The following is a 26,537-nucleotide window of genomic DNA, read 5'->3' as shown; positions in this document are numbered from 1 at the left end:
TTCTAGAAGGCTTAACAGCACGCCAGACCTTAAAGGATAAAAGAGAACAGCGCCTTCAAAAAACAAATAAATTTGTCTTGCTGGCATAAATGTTGTATAAAGATGATTTGTTTCCTTTAATTATATAGTCGATTGTCAGGGAAAGGAGAGAAAGAGAGAGAGGGGGGGGTGAAAGAAGGGGGAATATATAACCAACGTGCTCAGCTCTACCCCAGCAGCCAAGTTTTAAATTTGCAGTTTAGAAAGAAAGTCAATTAAAAGAAGCTATAGGGTTAGGCAGAAAGGCGTTTCAATAAATAACTCCAACCCTCCAACTAATAACAATTTATATTACCTTGAGCTACGGGGTGTTTTTTTTTCCAAAGAAGAGAAATCAAATTAACTTTTCATCTTTTCTCCTGCTTTGTTTACCTTTCCCTCTCGTTTGGCTTCATAAACATTTCATGCCTAATGAGGCTCCTCTTGTTTTAACCAAATTTGGATTTTCAAACAGCCCTCCGAAGAGGGAAAAAGCAGTCCAACTAGACCAAACGGGTTCTTCTTGGTTTGGTTAGCACGATTGAAAGGTTTGGATTGGCTCACGCTCGGTCTCGGTGCAGAGTTCACAGGGCTCCAACCACATTTATTTAGCCACCGTTCTGGAGCCGTGGAAAACCATGGTTTGCTTCAGCATGCAGAAAAAGTGGACACAACCCCGGGTTGTATAAACAGAGGCATAGAATCAAAATCACATGAAGAGTATTTAGTACCGCTTTATAAAGCCTTAGTAAGGCGACGCCTCGAATGCTGCATCTGGTTTTGGCCGTCACAAAAAAATATGTTGAGACTTTGTGGGAGGGGGAAAAAAAAAGTGCAAAGAAGAGCAACGAAGAAGATTAAAATGCCCAGAGACAAAAACATATGAAGGGTTGCAGGAACTGGGTATGTTTAGTCTAAAGAAAAGAAGGACTAAAGGGGACATGATAGCAGTCTCCCCATACTTGAGAGGCTGCCACAAAGAAGGCCGGGTCAAATTATTCTCCAAAGCACCAGAAGGCAGGACAAAAAACAATGGACGGAAACTGATCCAGCAACCTGGAATTAAGGAGAAGCTTCCTAACAGTGAGGACAATTAATCAGTGGAACAACTTGCCACCAGAAGTTGTGGGTGCTCCAACACTGACAGCTTATAAGAAGAGACAGGGGAGACATTTGTCTGAAATGGTATAGGGTCTCCAGCTTGAACAGGAGACTGGACTAGAAGACCTCCAAGGTCCCTTTCAGCTGTATTCTGATTGATTGATTGATTGGGTTTCACTCTCTTTTTTGGGCAAATCCAGAAGGAGCCCTCAGAGAAGGATCTATGCAGGAGGCCTAGCCAATCGAGAGAAAATCATCACACGATCATGGGGAGGCAGCAAAAAACAGTCACAAGTCACCTTTTTCTGTCCCGTTGTAACTTTGAACAGTCACTAAACGAACGATGAGCAAAATTGCATCCATTTCTACCTGCCTGTGGAGATTCTCAGTCATCCAGGTCACGGTTACCCTGAAGGTGCTTTTTCAGAAGGCAACTGGACTTTCGTTGAAGACGTTTTCGCTGCTCATCCAAGAAGCTTCTTCCGCTCTGAAGAAGTTCTGAAGAAGAAGATCCCGTGAAGTGTTAATACCACTTTATAATGCCTTGAGAAGGCCACACTTGGAATGCTACATCCAGTTTTGGTTGCCATGATGTAAAAAGGATGTGAAGACTCTAGAAAGAGTGCAGAGAAGAGCAACAAAGAGGATTAGGGGACTGGAGGCCAAAACATAGGAAGAACGGTTGCAGGAACTGGGTATGTCTAGTTTAAGGGAACAAAGGACTAGGGGAGACATAATAGCAGTCTTCCAATATCTCAGGGGCTGCCCCAAAGAAGAGGGAGTCAAGCTATTCTCCAAGGCACCTGAGGGCAGAATAAGAAGCAATGGGTGGAAACCAATCAAGGAGAGAAGCAACCTAGAACTGAGGAGAAATTCCTAAACAATTAATCAGTTGAACAGCTTGCTTCCAGAAGTTGTGAATGCTCCAACACTGGAGGTTTTTAAGATGTTGGATAGCCATTTGTCTGAAGTGATGTAGGGTTTCCTGCCTAGGCAGGGGGTTGGACTAGAAGGCCTCCAAGGTCCTTTCCAAGTCTTTTATTCTATTCTATTCTATTCTATTCTATTCTATTCTAAGAAGTGAAACATCTTCAAGAGAAAAATCAAAGAAAGTCCAGTTGCCTTTTGTAAAAATAATAATAATAAAACACCTTTTGGACATCCATTTTTTTTACAGTTCTGGAGATGAGCTGGAGGGCTTAGAGTAGCCTCCGCATACAAACAGAACTTTCGCCTGAAAACTTGGTAACAAAACACTCTCTCGTTGATCCACAGGAGGGTTTTTCGCACACTTGTGTTTCCATAACTCCTTTTTTTCTTTTCTTTTCTAAATACCATCCGAATAGCCTTCCTCCTTGCTTTCCTCACCTTGCATTGCCACAGGCTTCCTTCTCAAATAAAATAAAATAAAATAAAATAAAATAAAAGAGGAGCCTTTGACAAGCTATCAATATCAATCTGTGCCAACGTTGTGTAAAATGGCCCATTAGAGATTCAGCCAGCAAGCTCCGTAACCCCCTTCTCAGTACAGGTCACCGGTATAATAGAGGCCAGAGCAGCAATTGACTAGTAATTTGACATGTCAGCGGGGATGGGGGGGTGCTGCTTTGTGGGGTGCCTGGACATGCAGAAGGGGAGGCTTAGCTTGACCCCGGAGGGCACCGTTGGTTTTCCTTTTGTTTGGTCAATGAAAGTGATCAATGTGGGTTTTTAATTGCAGAGGGAGGTGGCTTTCTCACTTTTCGTCTGCATCCTTGCCTGGCCCGGGAAGAAAAAATTCTGAATTTTTGTGGTCATCCCGTTTCTTCCCTGCCTGCCCCACTGATGCACAATCCTTTTCGTTCTCTTTCTCTCTCTCTTTCTCTCTCTTTCTCTCTCTCTCTCTCACACACACACACACTCACACTGCTTTCCCTGTCCCTCCCTTCCTCCCTGGGAGTCATGGGGTGCTCCGCTGATGAGCAGGAGACGTGCTCGCCCAATCAATCCGTGCAGCGAGCGGTAATAGTTCATTCTCCACAGCAATCCCAGGGTTGACATGTGGTATGTTTCAGTAATTGATTTTTATATTAGCTTCATTTTGAGATGTGTAAATCCTGATATTGCTCACAGCAGCCGATCGTGTCCTAACCGAGCACAGGAAGAGAGAGTCGTCAGGGGCATCGCTCATGTTCTGACAGGCCTTGCGTTTCGTATCCATCTCTCTGTCTGTCTTTCTGTCCGTTTATCACGTCTGTCTGTCTGTCTGTCTGTCTGTCTGTATCTATCTATCTATCTATCTATCTATCTATCTATCTATCTATCTATCTATCTATCTATCTACATGCCCAACTATGTACAATATCACCAGCTATCTATCTCAATCGCTATCTATCTAGCTATCTAGCTATCTAGCTATCTCTAGCTATCTCTATTTATCTAGCTATCTGTCTATCCATTTATCTATTTGTCTGTCTGCCTATCTATCTATCTATCTATCTATCTATCTATCTATCTATCTATCTATCTATCTAATTATCTCACTCTCCATCCCTCCCTCCATCTATCACCCATCCATCCATCCACCTCTCTCTATGATCTATCTATCTATCTATCTATCTATCTATCTATCTATCTATCTATCTATCTATCTATCTATCTATCTATCTATCTATCTATCTATCTATCTATCTCTATATAATCATTTATCTACTTACATACCCACCTATTAATTTCTATCTACTTATCTAGCTATCTCTTATTTTCTGTCTATCTGTGTAGGTAGATGATCTACCTTGTAGGTCATCTAGCCCACCCCCACCCCCCCACCCCCGCTCAAGCTGGAGACCCTACACCATTTCTGACAAATAGCCGTCCAATCTCTCCTTGAAAGTCTCATGTGATTCCTTCTGACTCCTTCATCCAAGAATAATTGGCATCGCCTCTTACCCTGCTCCCAGCCTCAGACGCTTTTCGCCCTTCCGCACAGAAAACCACAGGCCCTGCGTGCACATGTGGTGTGTGTATCGGTGTGTTTGTGTGTGTCAGAGAGAGAGAGTTCCAACTTCCTTTCCCCCCTCCACCTCCCCGGTCTCCCTCCCGCTGTCGAAGAAACCCACAAGCCACCCATTAAATAATTAAGGTCCCCGTCGGGACGCCAGGAATCAAAAGCTGTTGTGTTCCAAAGTTTACTCTGGCTCCGTTCGGCACGATTGACTGTATATTCTGGCACCTCGGAGCGGGATTTTTTATCCCCCCCACTTTGGATTCCCTGTGATTATCCCCCTCTCCAAGATGGACGGAGAAGTGGTGTTCCCAGCCTGGCAGGATTGGGCTGTTATTTCAGACCAGGAAGGATGGTGGGGGGAAGAGGCGAGCGAGGGAGAGAAACAGCCCCACTACTTGATCTATGTTTATTTTTCATGGAGGCTGCCCCAAACGTACGTTCACAGCAGCCAACGCTGGAGGGGAGGTGGGGTGGGGGAGAGAGAGAGACTGCTCTCTTAAAGAGTAATTGTGCCCACACAACCTCTTTCCCCCTACTTGACTTTAATGAATGCCTAGGTTGTGCACGCTCTCCAGCTCCAGTGGCTTTAAGTAAAATATACAGAGGCCTTGGAGAATGCTCAGGAAGAACTTTGTTGGCCTGGAGAAAAGGAAGAGGAAAAAGACAACCCAGACTTCATTCGGGCAGTAATTAATTTCGCATGTCGCCTCCCTGCTCGGTGGCTTTCCTTGGGCTGGGGAAAGGTGGGAGCTGAGCATGGACTTGCAGCTCCATGTGGCACCATGCTCTGGCTTGTGACTTCCGTAGTGTGTGCAAAGATGGATGCTTGAGCTGTGGTTGTTGAGGCATATAAGCAACCAGGAGCCTGCGTTGAGTTCAAAGCACGGAGTTTTATTACTGCTACCTGTCGACAAGATGTTAGATGGCTATAGGTCCAAACTAATTGGCAGTAGAGGGTCAGTGGAATTGGATTCAATTCGGAATAGAGCTGGAAGGGACCTTAGAGGTCTTCTAGTCCAGCCCCCTGCTCAAGCAAGAGACACTATACCATTAAGAGAATAACAGAGTTGGAAGAGACCTTGGAGGTCTTCTAGTCTAGCTCAAGCAGGAGACCCTATATCATTCAGAATAAGAGAATTACAGAGTTGGAAGGGACCTTGGAGGTCTTCTAGTCCAGCCCCCTGCTCAAGCAAGAGCTCCTATACCATTGAGAATAAAAGAATTAAAGAGTTGGAAGAGACCTTGAAGGTCTTCTAATCCAGTCCCTAGTCCAGACTTTCTTTCCAAACTGCAAATTTAAAACTTGGCTGCTGGGATAGAGCCGAGCACGTTGGTTATATATTCCCCCTTCTTTCACCCCCCCTCCCCACTTCTCTTTCTCTCCCTTCCCTGACAATTGACTATATAATTAAAGGAAACAAACTTCTGTTCCACTGGTTAATTGTCCTCACTGTTAGGAAGTTTCTCTTTAATTCCAGATTGCTTCTCCCCTTGATCAGGTTCCATCCATTGTTCTTGTCCTGCCTTCTGGTGCTTTGGCAAATAAGTTGACCCCGCCCCCCTCCTCTTTGTGGCAGCCCCTCAAATATTATGGATTACTGCTCTCAAGTCACCCCTAGTCCTAGTCATTTATGGGGATCTGGACTTGGGATTTGAAGTACACCCAGCTTCAAGCTGTTGAGGTTAGGGTAATCCTGACACCCACCCAGAAAAAGCTTTGTCCATGCGGCTACATTTGCAGAACTGTTCAAAATCTGATGTCAGCGTTTCCAAATATCATCCAAAATTAAATCAGAGTCCAAGGCCGGGAAGCTTTCAGATATTTGGAACGCTGACATCTGGAGTTCTTTTCACCCCACCTAGGTAGGAACATCTCAGAACATAATGAAAAGAAACTGTAGCTGGAATAAACCCACCTTTGAAAGGCCACATTAATGACTCAAGTTTCCTCATCAGCCCAAACGGCAGCAGGACACTGTAAATTCCCTTTTAATAGCCAAAAGAATCAGCCTCTGTCGTCTTCGTTTCTCCAGGAATGGAAGTTAAAAAAAAAAAGCTTTGGTGTTTCTGTTTGGTGTTTAAGCCCAAATATAATTGGTTTTGCTCTTCCCCCCCCAACAGCTGATCCTACTTAAAAACTCGGCCACTTAAGTGCTCACCCGTCTTATTACATGGAAATTATCATCTTAAAGCCCTCTGGGGGAGTTTGCAACAACTGCTTTTCCATGGTCTGTCTTTCCATCCAAAGTAAGCAAAGGGCCATCCATTTTCCATTTGCTCGGTCGGGCATTCTCTGTGTAGACTTTAACCAGGAACCCAATAGTTACAAGAGGGGAACGCTAATGTGCTGTTGTTTTGCTTGGTCTCGCTAGTTGGAGAGTGGTCCAAACCGCCTGGAGGGGCCCACCTACTTGTCCTTCCAATACCCTGTCATTTGGGTTAGCGAAAAGATGGCTCGGCTGTGGCTGGAACGAAACACTGGCACATTTTGGATCGGAAAGAAGCTCTGAGAGGCACGACGTGTTGCGCTAGATCACGGGTGTCAAATTCAAAGACCTTGAAATCTGGCCCACGGGCTGGACTGCAAATATCAAAGGACCGGCCCACAGTGCCTCTGCCGGCCAAAATGGGCCACATGCACTGCCCTCCCCAGCCCATTTTCAGCTTCTCCAGCCTCTCCTGCACCACTCTGCTGGCCAAAAACAGACCACATGGAGGCCTCCACGCGGCCTGCTTTTGGCCTGTAGAGTGCTGATGGAGGCCAAAAGTTGGCCACGTGGGGAGCCTCGCTGGGCCTTCACGTGGCCTGTTTTTGGCTGGCAGAGTGCTGCTGGAGGCCATGGAGGGTGAAAATGAGGCATGGGGGGGGCATGTACAGCCCCTTCTGTGCCCTGTTTTGACCAGTAAAGTGTTGCAGAAGGCCGTTCCGGCTGAAAACGGGGCGGAGGGGGCTGCATGCAGCCCTCCCGCACCCCAATTTGCCTGGCAGGGTGTGCTGCAAGAGGCTGTTGTCCTGTCCTATCCCTCCCCCCATTGGCCTGTAGAGGAGAATTACAATGCTGATCTGGCCCTCAAAGGAATCCAGTTTGACACCCCTGCATTAGATGAAGAGCTGAAGAATGCAATCCAGATTTGTGATGGGCATTCAGGCGGGGTAGACAGGATCATCTACAACGGAAGAGTCACTCAAGGTTGGACCACAGAGTCCTTGGTGTTCTCTGAGCTTGATGATTTGCTTGTGGATGTTTTGTCACCCGTCTGGGTAACATCATCAATGCCAGAAGTGGGATTTGCAGAGTAGAGGAGGAGACTTGTAGGGGCTTCATTGGTGCTTTGTGAGCTTGGTGATTTTCATGCAGATGTTTCATTACCCAACTAGGGAACATCACCACTCTAGAAGGGAGTGGGGTTTGTGGAAAGGAGGACTCTCTGGTCCTTGGTGCTCTCTAAGCTTGGTTGTTTTCTTGCAGACGTTTCATTACCCAACTAGGGAACATCTTCAGTCTAGAAGGGAGTGTGAGGTTGTTACAGCAGCCTTTCACCCATCACCATATGGCCGTGATGGCAAACCTATGGCACGCATGCCCAAAGTGGTACGCAAAGCCATGTTGCCTGGCACACGTGGCCTTGTCTGTTTGTTTTCTGGGTTTCGGGCACACATGCACATGCAACGATCAGCTGTCCTTTGCGCACGCAGAGTGATGAGAATGGGTGTGCACCAACCAGCTGATTGTCAGGTGTGCGCAAACGCACCAGACCCTGAAAGTTCAGCTTTTCCAGAAGCTGATCTCTTCCCGTGCACGGAAGTGCTGAAAACTGGCCTGTGCCACATGCGTGCCGGCAAGTTGATGTAGTGCGCGCGTGCGTGCGAGAACCCGGAAATGTGACTTTTCCGGAGCACAGCCCCAACGAACGCGCATGTGCGTGCATGACGTTTCCGCAGGAGTGCCGAAAAGGTTCGCCATCCCTGCCACAGGGTTTCATAGGTAGCTTCTTTCCAGATTCCAGAACCTTGCAAGTCTGAAAGTGCAATTCTCCCTCTGTCTCTTTTACAGCCTAAGAAACTAGGAAAGGTCCCTACCGAGTCTCTTGCCTTGCCCTGTAGCCACCTGTGGGCTACGCTTCCTCTTATCTGACCCTTGGCTGTGGCTCTTTGTCCAAACTCCCAAGGCCTTTCTCATGCGCCCATCATGACAAACCTATAGCATGCATGCCACAGGTGGCACCCGGAGCCCTCAGTGGGCCTACAAGCCGTCGTCACCCAGATGAGCTCCACCGTGCATGCGCGTGCGCCTCCCGCCAGCCAGCGGGTTTTCAGGTCTCTCCTGCACAAATGTGGGAGGTGTGCGTGCATGTGTGTGGGAGGGAGGGCAGGGGGGCCAAACAGACATGCACTGGGAGTAGGGGGTGCAGCTTTCCCCCCCCCCGCACCGGCATCCTGTTTTTGGTTTCAGGAGGCTTCGGGGGACCCGGTAGGTGCAAAATGCGTGTGGCACCCCCAGTGCCACATTGACGGTCCCAGGAAGCTTCAGGCCCACAACGACACACAGGGGGGCTTCACATGCATGCACGCGCGCAAGGGTGGTGGTCATATACATGCGCAGGAGAGCACAAGGTCTGCATACATGCACACATGTGCAGGGGCGGGGCACATTGCACGATGGGTGTGTGCACGTGTGCTCTTTGACTTGCGTTATATCATGCATGCGATTTTGGCACGCAAGGAGAAAAGGGTTAGTAATCACGGCCCTATACCAGGGGTCATCAAACTTAAATACTCAAAGAGCCATTTGGACCCGTTTCTCACAGAAAAGAAAATATCAGGAGCCACAAAGGTCCTAACCGGAAGCCCCCTGTTCAATTCTGGAGCTGACCGGAAGTTCAGTTCCCCCACCATAGAGTCTCCTCCTAGAGTGGTGTACTTTTTCCTCTACCTGTCATAACCGAAAGCCCTATCAATTGTGGAGACAACTGGAAAACCCTCCCCTTGCCATAGAGTCTTCTCCTGGCGCACTGTGCTTCTCTCTCCCTCCCCCCACCGGAAGCTCCTCTCAAAATTGTGGTGCCAACCAGTGACGGAGCCACAGCAGAGAGAGGAAAGAGCCACATGCGGCTCCAGAGCCGCAGTTTGCTGACCCCTGCCCTATACCATGTCAACCTTGGAGCCAGGAGCTTTTCCCCATGGCGGATTGAATTTTTGGTTGCCATAGGAACAGGCTACAAGGGGCATGCTGGCCATTTCTTGTCTTGTGCTAGGAAGAACAACTTACATTTCCTCTTTGAGGGGTTTTTTCTTCCGAGTTGTTTTTGAAACGCTTGCTAAGATCATTTGCGTTCATGTCAGAGAATCTCCGAGAGCTGCAGAGGACGTTTCCCCAGAGATACAAGCCATCTCCTTCCTCCTGGAACCTTGCGTATGGATTTTGCAGGTGTTTTGATTTGACTGATTTGTACATAGGATATGGGACACGGTGGCTCAGTGGCTAAGATGCCGAGCTTGTTGATCAGAACGGCGGTTCAAATCCCTAGCGCCGCGTAACGGAGTGAGCTCCCGTGACTTCTCCCAGCTTCTGCCAACCTAGCAGCTTGAAAGCACGTAAAAAATGCAAGTAGAAAAATAGGAACCACCTTTGGTGGGAAGGGAACAGCGTTCCGTGCGCCTTCGGCATTTAGTCATGCCGGCCACATGACCACGGAGAGGTCTTCGGACAGCGCTGTCTCTTCGGCTTTGAAATGGAGATGAGCACTGCCCCCTAGAGTTGGGAACGACTAGCACACACATGTGCAACGGGAACACCTTCACCTTTAGTCCAATTGTGTTGTGAATCGCCATGCTGCTTCTTGGGGCAGCCATATCTCCTCTCCCTGTCCCTGGGTTGCAAATGTGGGCCAAGAAACTCAATTCAAAACTGGAACTGGACTAGCTTTGGCTAAAGGAAAGCAGAGGACCAGTTATCAAAAGCCCATTTAGGAAAACTCCTGTTTTAAATGTGTGAACTGTTGCAGTTTGAGGGGGAAAAGGTGAAGTCAAGCGGAAGAGAGGCACACAGAGGCGGCTTTGAGTTGGGACGATGAGGAGCAGCTGAGTAAATATGCTTTTCCTCTTTTTTTGCAGAAAAAAATGTGGGGATTCATAAGCAGACCAGAGGTTTAATTCTTTTTTTTTTTAAACCACCCATATAAATTCCCAACCAACGATGCAAGGATTATACAAGATGTGACCTTGTCTTACTTATTCGTAGAGTAGCTGCTACTTTGGCAGCAAGAAGTAAGAGGTTTCAACACAGGACCACCCAACCATCTTGTCTGCCAATTTCCCCTCAGATCCCTTGCACCAACTCCAACATTGCAGTGTTGTTGTGAGTGTTAGATTAGAATAGAACAACAGAGTTGGAAGGGACCTTGGAGGTCTTCTAGTCCAACCTCCTGCCAAGGCACGAAACCCTACACGACTTCGGACAAATGACTATCCAACATCTTCTTAAAAACATCCAGCGTTGAGAGCATTCACAATTTCTGGAGGCAAGTTGTCCCACTGGTTAATTGTTCTCACTGTCAGGAAATTTCTCCTTAGTTCTAAGTTGCTTCTCTCCTTGAATAATTTCCCCCCATTGCTTCTTGTCCTGCCTTCAGGTGCTTTGGAGAACAGTTTGACCCCCTCTTCTTTGTGGAAGCCCCTGAGATATTGGAAGACTCCCATCATGTCTCCCCTAGTCCTTCTATTCATTAAACTAGACATACCCAGTTCCTGTAACCGTTCTTCATATGTTTTAGCCTTCAGTCCCCTGATCATCTTTGTTGCTCTTCTCTGCACTCTTTTACATCGTGGCGACCAAAACTGGATGCAGTATTCCAAGGGTGGCCTTACCAAGGCTTATAAAATTGTATTAACACTTCACGTGATCTTCTTCAGAACTTTTCCCTCCCTGCTACTCTTTCTCCTTCCTTCCTTCCTCCTTTCCTCTCTCTCCCTCTTCTTCCCTCCCTCCATTTCTCTCCCTCCTTCCTTCCTTCCTTTCTCTCCCTCCCTCCTTGTTTCTCTCCCTTCCTCCCTCTTCTTTTAGCAGAGCAGGCTGTTCTGTTTCGTTGAGCAGTAATTGCTTTGTAGTCCTTCTAGGGGCTATTGATCCATCGAGGGCTTCCATTCCAATGCAGGGCTGTGTCAGGGATTTAATTGGAGCGATTAATAACTCAACATCCAGGTGCGAATCGATAGCTGGATTTCCAAACAGGGAGAGAAGCAAAACAGCAAGGGAAGGAAGCGTTCCCCCCACACACATACACACCTCTCCCCTTCTGTAATGTAGCAGCTGATGGTCGGCGCTTTGCACTTCCTTGATTAATTAAACCCCCCTACCCAGCCTCCGATGCTTGATAGATAATTGAGTTGTGTCTTTTTTAAAAGGCTTTGACCTGATTACTCCATGCATCAGGGGATTTCGTTGTGTTGTTGATTTGAGCCAGTGGTGAAATTCAATTTTTTTTTACTGCCGGTTCTGTGGGCGTGGCATGGTGGGCGTGGCAGGGAAAGGATACTGCAAAATCCCCATTCCCTCCCCCCTCCTGGGGGAAGGATTCTGCAAAATCCCCATTCCCTCCCCCCTCCTGGGGGAAGGATTCTGCAAAATCACCATTCCCGTCCCCCTCCTGGGGGAAGGATACTGCAAAATCCCCATTCTCTCCCCCCTCCTGGGGAAAGGATACTGCAAAATCACCATTCCCTCCCCCTTCCTGGGGGAAGGATTCTGCAAAATCACCATTCCCTCCCCCTTCCTGGGGGAAGGATTCTGCAAAATCCCCATTCCCTCCCCCTTCCTGGGGGAAGGATACTGCAAAATCCCCATTCCCTCCCCCCTCCTGGGGGAAGGATACTGCAAAATCCCCATTCCCTCCCCCCTCCTGGGGGAAGGATACTGCAAAATCCACATTCTCTCCCCCCTCCTGGGGGAAGGATACTGCAAAATCCCCATTCTCTCCCCCCTCCTGGGGGAAGGATTCTGCAAAATCACCATTCCCTCCCCCTTCCTGGGGGAAGGATTCTGCAAAATCACCATTCCCTCCCCCTTCCTGGGGGAAGGATACTGCAAAATCCCCATTCCCTCCCCCCTCCTGGGGGAAGGATACTGCAAAATCCCCATTCTCTCCCCCCTCCTGGGGGAAGGATACTGCAAAATCCCCATTCTCTCCCCCCTCCTGGGGGAAGGATTCTGCAAAATCACCATTCCCTCCCCCTTCCTGGGGGAAGGATACTGCAAAATCACCATTCCCTCCCCCTTCCTGGGGGAAGGATACTGCAAAATCCCCATTCCCTCCCCACTCCTGGGGGAAGGATACTGCAAAATCCCCATTCCCTCCCCACTCCTGGGGGAAGGATATTGCAAAATCTCCATTCCCTCCCCACTCTGGGGCCAGCCAGAGGTGGTATTTGCTGATTGTCTGAACTACTCAAAATTTCCGCTACCGGTTCTCCAGAACCTGTCAGGACTTGCTGAATTTCACCCCTGATTTAAGCCATCTCGAGCCAATAAAATGCCTTTTTCACCCGCAGTTGTCGTTTGTTTGTTTTCTTTTTTTGAAAACAACAACAACAACGTCAGGAAAAGCGAAGGTTGTCTTCCTTTTCTAGTCAATGGCCTTTTGCGTCATGGGCCTGGGAAGCCGGTTAGCCTCTGCTTAGGAGCCAGAACCAAGGGATTTAACCCTGCTGAGTTGTGATCCGCGTTCGAGGCAAGATTAAAAAGCCACCATGAAACTTCCAATCTCATTACCGAAGCCGCTTCTGCCGACGGTGCCTGGGGTTGAAAATCCCCATTTTTAAGCCCTGCTCTGGGTGCTTGCCAGCTGCGGACTTGTTCTGTAAACGTGGCATGACTTCACTTTTTTCTGCAGGGTTTTTTTTCGGGGGGGCTTGTCTTTTTCTATCCCTTGGCCCATGTCCCTCAGTTGGGGCCTGCTTCCATTCATCTCTCATGCGGTCTTTCGTGGCATGCTTTCAGATAAGTTGTGGGAGTTTCATCCCTGGAAGCTATCAAGAAGAGACTGGACTGACATCTGTCAGAAATGGTGTAGGGTCTCTCGCTTGGGTGGGGGGTTGGACTAGATGATCTACAAGGTCCCTTCCAAATCTGTTAATCTGAATCTATCTGAGATGATCAAAGGCCTGGAGGCTAAAACATACGATGAACGGTTGCAGGAACTGGTTCGTTAGTGAAGAGAAGGACCAGGGGAGACAGGATAGCAGTCTTCCAATATTTGAGGGGCTCCTACAAAGACAAGGAGGTCAACCTATTTCCCAAAGCATATGATAGCGAGACAAGAAACAATGGATGGGAACTAATCAAGGAGAGAACCAACCTAGAAATAAGGAGAAATTTCCTAACAGTGAGAGCAATCAACCCATGGAACAGAAGTTGCCTTCGGAAGTTGTGGGAGCCTCATCCCTGGAAGCTCTCAAGAAGAGCCTGATGGAGAAGACGTTGAAGGAGCTGAGAAAAGAGGCTTTCAAGAAGAGACTGGACTGCCATTTGTCAGAAATGGTGTAGGGTCTCCTGCTTGGGCAGGGTGGGTGGGGGTTCGACTAGATGACTTACAAGGTCCCTTCCAACTCTGTTAAGCAGAGGAGACTCTGTTATTCTATTCATTTCTCCCCCCCACCCGATGTAGCACGCCCCCCCCGCCCCCAAGCATCTTCAACGCCTATAGAAGGACACAGCTTGCCACGCAGTGTCCGCAAATGCTGCCAGAGGCACTTTCAGATTAAGAAAGTTGGAAGGGACCTTTTAGGTCATCTATTCCAATCCCCCACCCAAGCAGGAGGCCCTACGCCATTTCTGACAGATGGCAGTCCAGTCTCTTCTTGAAAGCCTCCAGTTTTGAAGCTCCCACAACTTCCGAAGGCAATTTCTGTTCCATGGGTTGATTACTCTCACTGTCAAGAAATTTCTCCTTATTTCCAGGTTGAATCTCTCCTTGTTCAGTTTCCATCCATTGTTCCTTGTCTGGCCTTCAAGTGCTTTGGAAAATAGCTTGACCCCCTCCTCTCTGTGGCAGCCCCTCAAATATTGGAAGGCTGCTATCATGTCTCCCCTGGTCCTTCTCTTCACTAGACTAGCCATGCCTGGTTCCTGCAATCGTTCATCGTCTGTTTTATGCAGTACTCTAGATGTGGTCTTACTAAGTAAAATGAGGACCCAGATTGTTGTGGGCCATAAGTTGACTTTGTAGACTACTTAGAGAGGACTGTAAAGCACTGTGAAAGGGTATATAAGTCTAAGTGATATTACTGTTGCTATTGACCCATCCTTCCATCCTTCGGAGGTGTGTAAAATGACAACTCAGATTGTTTGGGGCAAGAGGCTGACTCTCTAAACCACTCAAGAGGGCTGTAAAGCACTGTGAAGCGGTATATAAGTCTTAAGTGTTATTGCTAAGTGGGAAGGGATGCAGGGAGGAAAAGATCGATCGATAGAGAAAGAAAGAAAGAAAGAAAGAAAGAAAGAAAGAAAGAAAGAAAGAAAGAAAGAAAGAAAGAAAGAAAGAGAGCCATGATGGCACAGTGGTTAGAATGCAGTATTGCAAGCTAACTCTGCCTACCGCCAGCAGTTCAATCCTGACCGGTTTGAGGTTGACTCAGCCTTCCATCCATCCAACGTCGATGAAATGAGGACTCAGATTGTTGAGGGCAATACAGTGACTCTGTAAACCGCTTAGAGAGGACTATGGAATGGTATATAAGTCCTTCCTTTCTCCCTCCCTTCTTTCCAAGGTGTACAGTGGTTAGAATGCAGAATTGCAGGCTAGCTCTGCCCACTGCCAGCAGTTCGATCAAGGCTCAAGGCTGGCTCAGCCTTCCATCTTTCCGAGATTGATAAAACGAGGACCCAGATTGTTGGGGGCAAGAGGCTGACTCTGTAAACCACTTGGAGAGGGCCGTAAAGCATTGTGAAAGTGGTATATAAGTCTTAAGCATTACTGCTATTGGTGTTTGCCGCTTGAAGCGTCGGGATTAACTATGCAAATGCCCTTTTGTCATGCATCGCGTATCCAACTCAAACACGCCACTTAAGACTTTCAGGAGAGCAGACCTCAGGCATTTCAGTAAGGAGCTTAAAAGGCGATCGAGTTTCCTTTGAGTAGATTACTCCTAAATTTGGAGGACGCTCTTTGGAAAAGGGCCATCAATTAAATTCATCAAATGAGCTGTAATCCATTAATCCAATGCAGCTGCATGACTTTGGGATGGGAGCAAAGCGCTTGGTTTGGCATCAAAAGAACCCGTTTTCGAGGCAGCGTAGAACGTGCAGGTCAGAGCCAGGCGTCGGGTTGAATTTGATTGAAAAGAAGGGCTCTGGAGCAGGTGGCAAGGAGAAGCCAACATCTGGGTGGAAGAAGCTTCCGCTGACAGCCCCGGCCATCTTGAAGACAGATGTGGCTGCTTTAGAGAGGCTGCATTCATGGTCTCGCCTTGATTAGTTCCCATCCTTTGCTTCTTGTCCTGCCTGTGACCGGCAGCAATCACCAACTGGTGGTCAGTGAGAAAATGTTGATGGTTCGAAGTAAAATTATTTGCATTTTTTTATTCCACCATATCAGGGGTCCTCAAACTACGTCCCCTGGGTCGGATACGTGCAATGAACGCTTGTGTTGCTGCAGAGAGTCTCCCCCTTTGGGGTCTTTTTGTGCAGGTCAGAGGGGGGCAGAAATTCTGACTTGGGGTCTGCTTCAGTCTCCTGGTGAGGGACTTTGGGTGAAGGCTGGACGGAAGTATCGTTGGTGGCGAAGAGCCGGTGGGCCTCGTTCCAGTGGGACTGCATCATGGCCTGGAACTGGCTGACCATCTCAGCCCGCTGAGCCTCCAGGCGATAGTACCTGGCCTTGCACTCCCGCAGGTCTTCCCTCTGCTTGGAAAGCCTATGCTCCTAGTCCTCACTGAGGTGCTGCTGCTGAGCCTCCTTGGTCAGATCCAATTTGAACTGAGCTGTTTTGCCAACTCTTTCTCCTTAGCTCCAGCAACTGCTTCTGGTTGGGGCCCTAAGGAGCCCAGGCAGGCAGGCGAGGAGTAGCTGGGAGGGGAGGGATGAGGAAAGGCTGGCGAGATGCCCCTTGATGTGAGTGGCATCGAGTTGGCCACGCCCACTCAGTCACATGACCACCTAGCCATGCCCACCCAGCCAGTCATTAGGCAGATCATATTAGCGATCCACGGGATTTTAAACTATGAATTTGGTGGTCCCTGAGGTCCGAAGGTTTGGTGACCCCTGCTTCTTTGTGGCCAGCCCTTAGATATGGGAACGTGGCTATCCTGTCATCCCTAGTCCCAGAGCCCAGACCTCCCAAGGTCCCTTCCAGCTCTTGTTATTCTGTCCCTTCCCAAGGCTCGGCGGCTTGTTACAGCCCCACCAACTGCAATCTTGCAGGTTAAATGATTTTAGCCGCCGAGTTTATTAAAACTGGCAAGTGCTCGCTCCAGTTCTTTTCCTCTTCGGCAAGGCTGTCAGAGAGAATAATTGACAGTGGCAGCTGTTTCGGGGAGTGTTTTAGAGGGTGCAGGATGATGGCTCTTGACTGACGGCTCTGTGCAAAGAAGAGAAGGGCTAGAAGTGGGATCTGAACCGGGGGTCCAGAAGAAGCATCTTCCTTGTTGTTGTTAGCTGCAAAGTCGTGTCCGACCCATTGTGACCCCATGGACAACATTCCTCCAGCCTTCCTGTCCTCCACCATCCTCCAGAGTCCATTTAAGCTCACGCCTACTACTTCGGTGACTCCATCCAGCCACCTCCTTCTCTGCCGTCCCCGTCTTCTTTTGCCCTCCATTGTTCCCAGCATGAGGCTCTTCTCCAGGCAGTCCTTCCTTTTCATTAGGTGCCCGAAGTCTTTGAGTTTCCTCTTCAGGATCTGGCCTTCTAAAGAGCAGTCAGGGTTGATCTCCTCTAGGACTGACCGGTTGGATGGCCTTGCAGTCCAAGGGACTCGCAGGAGTCTTCTCCAGCACCAGAGTTCAAAGGCCTCCATTCTTTGGCGCTCAGCCTTCCTTATTGTCCGACTTACACAGCCATCCATTGCAATTGGGAAAACCATAGTCTTGACTATACGCACTTTTATTGTTAGGGTGATGCCTCTGCTTTTTAGTAGGCTGTCTAGATTTGCCATCGCTTTCCTCCCCAGGAGCAAGGGTCTTTTAATTTCTTGGCTGCTGTCCCATCTGCGGTGATCTTGGAGCCCAGGAAAATAACATCTGTCGCTACCTCTGTTTCTTTCGCATCTATTTGCCAGGAATTGAGAAGGCCAAATGCCCTGATCTTAGTTTTCTTGTTTCAAGCCAACTTTTGCTCTCTCCTTCTTCACCCACATCAAGAGGCTTTCTATACCCTCAACCCTCAGTCAGGGTTTATCTCCTCTAGGACTGACTGGTTGGATCATCTTGCAGTCCAAGGGACTTCATCTTCCTTAGAAGGAGAAAATGGGGGGACGACGCAAAAAGAACTCAGCAAAATGTCCCCTAAGCAGGATTTCGATTGGAAACAGACTTTCCAAACCCAAACCTGAGTTTCAAACGCTTCTTTTTTGAATCCAGAACCTTCTTTCTGTGGCTTGGGAAATCTGCTGGTTTCCACCAAATGGAAATATGTACATAACTGTGGGATATTTGTGTCCTTCCCTCAGCTATCTGGGGACACCATTTTTCCAGGCCTTCTCCCTGTTAAATCACCATCTTTATTTTATTACAGCCCCACGGAGTTCCATGATGTGCATTTCCGTTTTAGAATTGCAGTGTTTTTACAGATTAACAGAGTTGGAAGGTACCTTGTGGGTCACCTAGCCCAACCCCCTGCCCAAGCAGGACACCCTAAATCATTTCAGACAGACGGCAGTCCAGTTTTGAAAGCCTCCAGTGATGAAGCTCCCACAATTTCTGAAGGCAACTTCAGTTCCATCGGTTGATTGTTCTCACTGTCAGAAAATTCCTCCTCTTTTCCGGGTTGAATCTCTCCTTGATCAGTTTCCATCCATTATTCCTTGTCTGACCATCAGGTGCCTTGGGAAATAGCTTGACCCACTCCTCTCTGTGGTAGCCCCTCAAATACTGGAAGACTGCTATCCTGTCTCCCCTGGTCCTTCCCTTCACTAGTCTAGCCATGCCCAATTTCTGCAACCGTTCAACGTAGATTATAGTCTCCAGACCTGTGCTTAACAGAGTTGGAAAGGACCTTGTGAGTCATCTAGTCGAACCCCAAGCAGGAACACCCCACACCATTTCTGACAGATGGCAGTCCAGTCTCTTCTTGAAAGCTTTCAGGGATGAAGCTCCGACAATTTCCGAAGGCAGCTTCTGTTCCATTGGTTGATTGTTCTCACTGTCAGAAATTTTCTCCTTATTTTCAGGTTGAATCTCTCCCTGTTCAGTTTCCATCCATTGTTCCTTGTCTGGCCTTCAGGTGTGAGTCAAGCTATTCTCCAAAGCACCAAAGGGCAGGACACGAAAGAATGAATGGAAACTAATCAAGGAGAGAAGCAACCTGGAATTGAGGAGAAACTTCCTAACAGTGAGGACAATTAAGCAGTGGAACAGCTGGCCTCTGGAAATCATAGGTGCTCCATCACTGGAGGTTTTTAAGAAGAGACTGGACAGCCATTTGTCTGAGATGATATAGGGTCTCCTGCTTGAACAGGGGGCTGGACTAGAAGACCTCCAAGATCCCTTCCAGCTCTATTCTAAATCGTCCTGCCTGGGGGGTGGGAGGTGGATGATCTTGGCAATGTCTTTCTTGATTCAAACACCTCTTGGGAAGTTTGGTTAGATAACAAACGAAATGGTCTACTTGAGTTGGGAAGAAAGGAAAGCGCCTTATCTAATCCCTAACGGAGGTTGTGCCAAGACACAATTCATGATAACTGTCAAGCAGGCTTTGCGAAAGGCGAAGAGCTGAAGCCGATGTGGATCCAGCTTTAATTAAGGTTGAAATATTGGAGTTGACTGCTGAGTCTTTGGCAAATTAGCTCAAGTGTATTATTGCGATGGAAATTAACTGACTCTAGAACTTGGGGGGAAAATAAACAGCGTGACTGCCTTTGCAGGGTTCCCGTGGAATTGCCAGCCTGTTTAGGACCGGGCTGGAAATGAGGAATGCAGAATTGGGACCATCAGGTGCCAAGGTGAAACCAGAAGCTCTGGACATGATAGATAGGTAGGCAGGCAGGCAGGCAGACGAACGAGAGAGGGAGATGATAGAGATAGATGGATGGATGGATGGATGGATGGATGGATAGAATGAGTGAGTGAGTGAGTGAGTGAGTGAGTGAGAGAGTGAGTGAGTGTGAGAGAGAGAGAGAGAGAGAGATGATGGATGGATGGATGGATGGATGGATGGATGGATGGATGGATGATAGATGACAGAGTGAGAGAGATGATAGATTTTAGATAGACAGATGGACAGACGGATGGACGGACAGAGAGAGAGAGAGAGATGATAGTGATAGACAGAGTGAGTGGGTGAGAGAGAGATGATAGATAGATAGATAGATAGATAGATAGATAGATAGATAGATAGATAATAGAGTGAGCGTGAGAGATGATAGATTATAGATAGATAGATAGATAGATAGATAGATAGATAGATAGATAGATAGATAGATAGATAAGATAGATAAGATAAGATAAGATGAGATAGTGAGAGAGAGAAGGAGAGGGAGAGAGATTGAAAGCCTCCAAGAAGTTTTAACAGAGCCAATCATCATTGGGGCTATTCCAAACTATAGTGATGGAAAGGGGGAAAGACCATCTGTTCGTTGATTTATCTTGATGGAGTTAACAGCAAGTTGGCCCAAAACCTATTTTGCAAAGAGGTTCACGTTGACCCCTCTAAAAAATAAAAACTTGGCTTGCCAAATGTAAACAAGGTTTCAAGAAGTTTTCCCTGTTCTGTAGCAATAGCGCTTAAACTTATTTACCGCTTCAGAGTGCTCTCTAAGCGGTTTATAGAGCCAGCCTCTTGCCCCCAACAATCTGGGTTCTCATTTTACTTCACTCGAAAGGATGGAAGGCTGAGTCAACCTTGACCCAGTCAGGATCGAACTGCTGGCAGGGGACAGAGGAAGGAAGGAAGGAAGGAAGGAAGGAAGGAAGGAAGGAAGGAAGGAAGGAAGGAAGGAAGGAAGGAAGGAAGGAAGGAAGGAAGGAAGGAAGGAAGGGCATTTATATACCACTTCACAGTGCTTTACAGCCTTCTCTAAGCGGTTTACAGAGTCAGCCTCTTGCCCCCATCAATCTGGGTTCTCATTTTACTCCCCTCGAAAGGATGGAAGGCTGAGTCAACATTGACCCAATCAGGATCAAACTGCTGGCAGGGGACAGAGGAAGGAAGGAAGGAAGGGCACTAGCAAGAGCATTTAGACTTATATACCACTTCACAGTGCTTTACAGCCCTCTTAAGCGGTTTACAGAGTCAGCCTCTTGCCCCCAACAATCTGGGTCCTCATTTTACTCACCTCAGAAGGATGGAAGGTTGAGTCCACCTTGAGCCACTCAGAATCAAACTCCTGGCAGTGAGCAGAGTTAGCCTAGAGTACTGTATTCTAATCACTGCACCACCATGGCTCTGTACCTCTAATACAAAAATTCTAAGCTTCTTGTACATACAATGAAGGAGAAAGTTTTTGAGAGAAGAGCAGAGTTGGAAGGGACCTTGGAGATCCTCTAATCCCTGCTCAAGCAAGAGATCCTGTACCATTCCAGATAAATGAATCTCCAGTCTCTTATAAAAAACCTCCAGTGATGGAGCACTCACAACTTCTGGAGGCAACTTCTGTTCCACTGGTTAATTGTCCTCATTGTTAGGAAGTTTCTCCTTAGTTCTAGGTTGCGTCTCTCCTTGATTAGTTTCCACCCATTGTTTCTTGTCTTCTGGTGTTATGGAAAATAAGTTGACCTCCTCTTCTTTGGCGGTAGCGTTGTTTGTCCTAACCTGTGGAGGACATGAGACATTTTGTGGAAAATGGACCTTCCTAGTTTGGAGATGAACTTTCTTGATTGGTTCCTTTTTTATGGTGCTTCCTTCAAATAAACCTTCAATCCGCATCCATTCTGGTTCTAGCTTTGCTTCCGAAACGCTCTGAGGAATTGAGGACTGCTTGGGTCCCATCTTAAGTTGAAGGCAAAAGATGTTGTAGTGGAGCAGTAACCAACAAGAAAAGAAGAAGAACCTTGTGTGAATAATGGGATGTTCTCCATTATTCACACAAGTAGCTGCCAAAAAAAGCCAACACAGTTCTAGGCTGCATAAACAGAGGGAAAGAATCAAGATTAATACCACTTTATAAGGCCTTGGTAAGGCCACACTTGGAATACTGCATCCAGTTTTGGTCGCCACGATATAAAAAAGATGTTGAGACTCTAGAAAGAGTGCAGAGAAAAGCAACAAAGATGATTAGGGGACTGGAGGCTAAAACATATGAAGAACAGTTGCAGGAACTGGGGATGTCTAGTTTAATAGAAAGAAGGACTAGGGGAGACAGGATAGCAGTCTTCCAATATCTCAGGGGCTGCCCCAAAGAAGAGGGAGTCAAGCTATTCTCCAAAGCACCTGGATAAGAAGCAAGGGGTGGAAACTAATCCAGGACAGAAGCAACCTAGAACCAAGGAGAAACTTCCTAACAATTAGAACAATGAATCAGTGGAACAACTTGCCTCCAGAAGTTGTGAATGCCCCAACACTGTAAGTCTTTAAGAAGATGTTGGATAGCCATTTGTCTGAAGTGGTGCAGGGTTTCCTGACTAGGCAGGGGGTTGGACTAGAAGATCTCCAAGGTCCCTTCCGACTCTGATATGCTATATTCCATATGGGTTGGACTTCATTCCCAGCCAGGAGGTCCTCCAGCCACAACTTCCCTTCCTTGAGCTGAGAAAAAACATGCGTGTTAAAATTTGTTGCTTTTTCTCCCCTTACCCCGTTTTGTTGTTGTAGGTCCAACCTCGAATGACAAGCCTGAAACGAAAGCAGGAAACCTCCCTAAAGTTTCCGGGCTCGAACGCAGCCAGGAAGTGAACACGGACTTGCCGTTCGTTCTGCCCCTCTCCAGCCCACCACCTGCCCCCACAATTGTGACGTCCAGCTCTTCCGTACCCACGTCGAGCACTCGGGCGAGCCCGCTACTGAAAAAGGAACCGTTGATCCCAGCACCAGCACCTCCGAGGCTCACCCCTCAGCCACAGCCTCGACCCCAGTCTCAACCTCAACCTCGGCCCCAGTCGCAACCTCAGTTGTTGCCCGAGCTTCGGACACAACTGCCGGGTCATATCCCCCCTCCGCTCGGTTACCAAGTCCATCATCAAGTGGCCCACAACGGAATCAATAATATCAGGTGGGGGCAGCCAAAGTTGATTGGAAGGCTGTCTTCCCTGCAGCCTCTGTGTGTGTCTGTGTGTGTGTGTGCATGTGTGTGTGTTCGTTCGTTCTGACCTAGGCTTCCCCAGCAGTACAAAGCCAAGTCCTCGTCCCGATAAACTCCTTTTATTTAATTGACAGTGAATTCCCCTCCAGCAAAGTCTTTCCTCTCCCACAGTCTTTCAAGATAGGTCACAATTACCGACCTTTATCAGGCTTGGAGAGTGGCCAGGCCGAGATCTTTCAGACTCCACCGCAATTCTTGGCAAAAATGCAGGAATGAACTAATTGTCTCCTGCAAACTCCATTCCCCTTTCGCTCCTCTTTTATTTCCTCTGGGAGGGGCCATTCACTGTCCATCTGTGGCCTTCCTCCCAAGTCGACCCCTGTTCCTTAGCTGTTCCCTTTGTCTGGAAACTCTGTGCATGCCCACACTGGGAACAGGCTCCAGCTGTTCTTCTGCCTCGCTGATGTCTGACTCTGAAGGCAGCTGATAATTGGCATAGGGCTCTGGCCCTCTTTCTGCCTCTGACACAGAGCCCTCACCAGAGCCTTCCCCAGACTCCAGGACTGGCGCAGGTTCCTCCCCAACCTCCTCACTGTCTGAATCTGCTGCCAGTTCCGCTGGCAGGGCTCAACAGTGTATTTGTGTTTGTGTGTTTTCAACCTAGCACCCAACTCAAGTGTTTGGACAATCGTTGTCCGGTGCAGCCAACCAGAACCGCTTCAAGAATGGATCAGATACGTTTCCTTATTGTTGATCCACCAGTTTACAAGAAATTCAGCAAACTGGCTGCCTTCCCTTGGGGAAGGCATATATAGACCTAAGGATTTGACTTCAAACATTTCCTTCCCTGTATCAACTCTAAGCTGGAATGTCTTTTAACTCCCCTAATCGGGGCCTCCAGCCAGTGGTTCCACCACAATCTTTTTTTCTGGATTCCTATCCCAAATCCTTCAAACTTTGTGAGAGCAGGAAAATGGCAGTGAACGTTTTCTGTGGTTTGCAAACCCATCTCCATCTCCATGCACTGGGCTTGAAAATCGGATGAGTTTTGGCAGCATTAAGTGGAGCTCCTCCAGGTTCTCCCAACTCCTGTTGGGTCTCTTAAATGGGGGATATGATTTAAGGTAGAGGAGGCAACTGCCCAGGAAGATGACTGAACTTAAGACCAAACGTTGTGGGGGATATTTCTCATCCTCTTCTGGGGGGGGGGGGGGGGGAGACCTCAGAACACCAAGGTTAACCAGAGTAGAGGATAAAATATCATGAGGAACGTCAAGTTGGGAATAGTGAGTGGATCTCAGATGCATCGAACTGGAAGGAAGAAGGTTCAAGAATAACAGGCTTAAGGTTTATTCCAGCTAATGCTGGGCCTAATTCAGATGTCAGAAGGAGCATTTCTCTCTGAGTTCTGGAACAACAGTGTCCAGAAGTTCTAATTTTGAAGAACCTCAAGTCAGAGAAGAAGGCTAGTCTACCCACTGCAAAAGCATTGTTTTCTTGGGGATAGGGTGCTGGGATGCTTTCAAGAATGATGGTGTTGTTTTGTAGACTACCTGGTCCTTCTCTAACCATGTTCTCTTTCTGCTCCTTCTCTCTCTCTCTCTGCCTCCCCCACCCCATCTCTTCTGTTTCTCTTCACAGCAGAAGCAGCAGTGCCAGCAGCGCCACGAGCATTAGCCTGCCCAAGCACCTTTCTCTCTCCCCACAGATCCCACCCCACCACTCCTCTGGCCCTGTGGTGCCCCTTTCCATCTCCAACCTTGCCGCTTCGCACTTCCCTCTCCGGTCGCAGTCCCAACATCAGCATCATCCGGCCATGTTCGCCACCCCTCCCACGCTGCCGCCCCCACCTCCAGCCTTGCCCACCAACAGCCTTGTGATCCCAGGACACCCCGCAGGTAAGTGCACACCTACTCTCTGGATTCCCCACTCAGGTACGCTTGCCACCACTTTGAGAGAGGTACATGATTCAGTCCCTCAGTCCAAGTATGTAACTTACCTTTGGGCGCAAAAGATCAGCCTTCCCTATGCGAAGGTCCAATTGAACTGCTTTATTGCTAAAAGGCCATGCGCAGGAATCTTCTCAACTCATGCTAGGAATTGAGAACGGGAATCTTCTCAGCTTCAGCTAGGAGTTAGATAGGGGTCAATGGAATTCCAGGAAGGTAGCTCGCTTGTGACTATGTAGGGATTCTAGGCAGATCCCCCTTTTCACTCCGCCCTCAGGTTCTGCCACTCCTCCTCCTGCAAGTAACAAGAATCAAAACCAGACAGGAAAAATGAGAGAAGAAACCAAGGCCCCTTCTGAGTTTTAAACTCAGTGTCAGTTTTCCAAGTAATGCACCCATTGAAAGCAGAACTCTGAAGGATTCCTCAGATTTATTGGATACATCATATTGGCACAACTGGTGAAAATGGACTGAAAGTTCCAGCGGTTTTCCACCTAATTAAAAAGTGAAACTTCCCCTCTTTCCCCAAGTCACATCGTCGAATAGAAGTGCCGGCTGGTTGCTTGGTTACTCCTCTTCTCCTCTCTTCTCAGCCACCTGTTGAAATGGCCTTGGTTCCCAGAGGAAAAACTCTTTTTTTTTTTATGGCAAAACCGAGCTATCTATTTTTCCCCTCCCTATCCCCTCTTCTGCCTTGTGGCAACCATGAAGCCACAAAGATGGCACTCAGCTTTCTTTGAACAGATCTGATCCCCACAGTGGCTCAAAAACATAATCTCTTTTGAGTTAAATGTTCCACTCTGTCCATCTTTTTTTTTTGTGAGTCTCAGCCTCTGCCCCAAATAAATAGCAGTGTTCTACTGGGGCAGAAAAATGCTTAGCCCTGTGGAATTATAAAATAGGAGTGAATCAAATCTGATATCCTCCAGATGTGGGAAACGTCCTAGCCAAGATGGGAATTGGGACTCGAGCCATGATGTTCAAGCATATGTGGCCAGAACTAAATTGGAAAAGTTTTGAGTCAAAAGATGCCATTTTTCATAGAATTCCCCTATTGTACCTAACATGCAAGTTTCATCCTTAGTAGTAGATGGACCATTTAAAAAGCACGTCCTAACCACACATCCCTTTTTTAATAATTCCTTCCCAGCTGCAAAATTCTTCCAGCAAACGCTGATTTTATGTGCCATCACTGTGGGAAAATAGAAACCCAGCGCTCATCGTTATTCATTTATGGATGCAAAACAAATTCCTCAATAACATTCACAGTTGGGAATTAATCAACGTATGCAAATGACATTTCTGTCCTTAGCAGGACAAGAGAAAATTCAGGATTGAGCCCTACATATGAAGCACAGCTAAACTAGGAAATATGAAAAATAAATGCCTTGGTGAACAGCAGTCCTTCCTCTAAAAGGCAAATAAATGTAGGCAATAAATATTATTTCCCTTTGTTCCAATTTTTGAGCACATGCTCTCCTTATAAAACTGGACATCTGGAACCCTGGAGGAAGCAAAACTTTCATTTATTTTTCATTCACAAGATTTGAAACTTTCTCTGCCTATTCTGGAGAATGGATTCATTTCAGGGCTCTTAGTGAGAGGAAAGAGCAAGATTGAGAAAGAGAGGAGAGAGAGAGAGATTAAAAGAGAGAGAGAGATTGTAGAGCTGAAGAAAGAATATGAGATTGCATGGGGATTAAAGTAGCTGCCCATGTATGCCAACACCTTCTCCTATTTCCTATACAAAGCTGGTTAAGAAGTGAGAAAGACTAGCTTGGAAGAGAGAGATTTGTAACCGTTAATAGCAGTGATGCTTTTGGGTTCTCTCATTTCCTCCTTGGAAGGTTTTTAATTCAACAGATAGGAAATAAGAGAAGAAAGCAGCCATTACAGTGCTGTGGGCGGAACTTCTGTAGCTCCCATCTCCATGAGGACCGCCTGTCTTCTGGAAAACATAAGTTTGCCTTCGGTTCCTGAGACTTAAGTCAGAAAGACATCGAACTGAATTTGTTCCTCCAGAGCTGCTTCTCATAACCTTATTCAGTGGGACAACTCAAGAGTTGAGGAACCATTGGAGAGTTCTGCCTGACCTC

General features: G+C 47.5%; 1 protein-coding gene across 8 annotated transcripts in view; it reads left to right on the top strand.

Annotated features, from left to right (window-relative positions):
• Positions 1-26,537, top strand: part of FBRSL1 (fibrosin like 1) — a 615,070-nt gene that overhangs the window by 543,891 nt on the left and 44,642 nt on the right. For 7 of the 8 annotated variants that reach the window (XM_087705779.1, XM_087705775.1, XM_087705782.1 and 4 more), the window contains 2 exons: positions 22,066-22,462; positions 24,134-24,390. In XM_087705779.1, the coding sequence (XP_087561905.1) occupies positions 22,066-22,462; positions 24,134-24,390 (654 nt within the window). The remainder of the gene's footprint in view (positions 1-22,065; positions 22,463-24,133; positions 24,391-26,537) is intronic. The other variant, XM_087705776.1, reaches the window with a different exon arrangement.

The sequence above is a fragment of the Thamnophis sirtalis genome, unplaced genomic scaffold (assembly GCF_051295495.1).
Source record: "Thamnophis sirtalis isolate CommonGarterSnake01/CBP01778 unplaced genomic scaffold, rThaSir2_p1.2 scaffold_2, whole genome shotgun sequence".
Taxonomy (NCBI): domain Eukaryota; kingdom Metazoa; phylum Chordata; class Lepidosauria; order Squamata; family Natricidae; genus Thamnophis; species Thamnophis sirtalis.
This window is presented reverse-complemented; position numbering and strand designations above follow the sequence as displayed.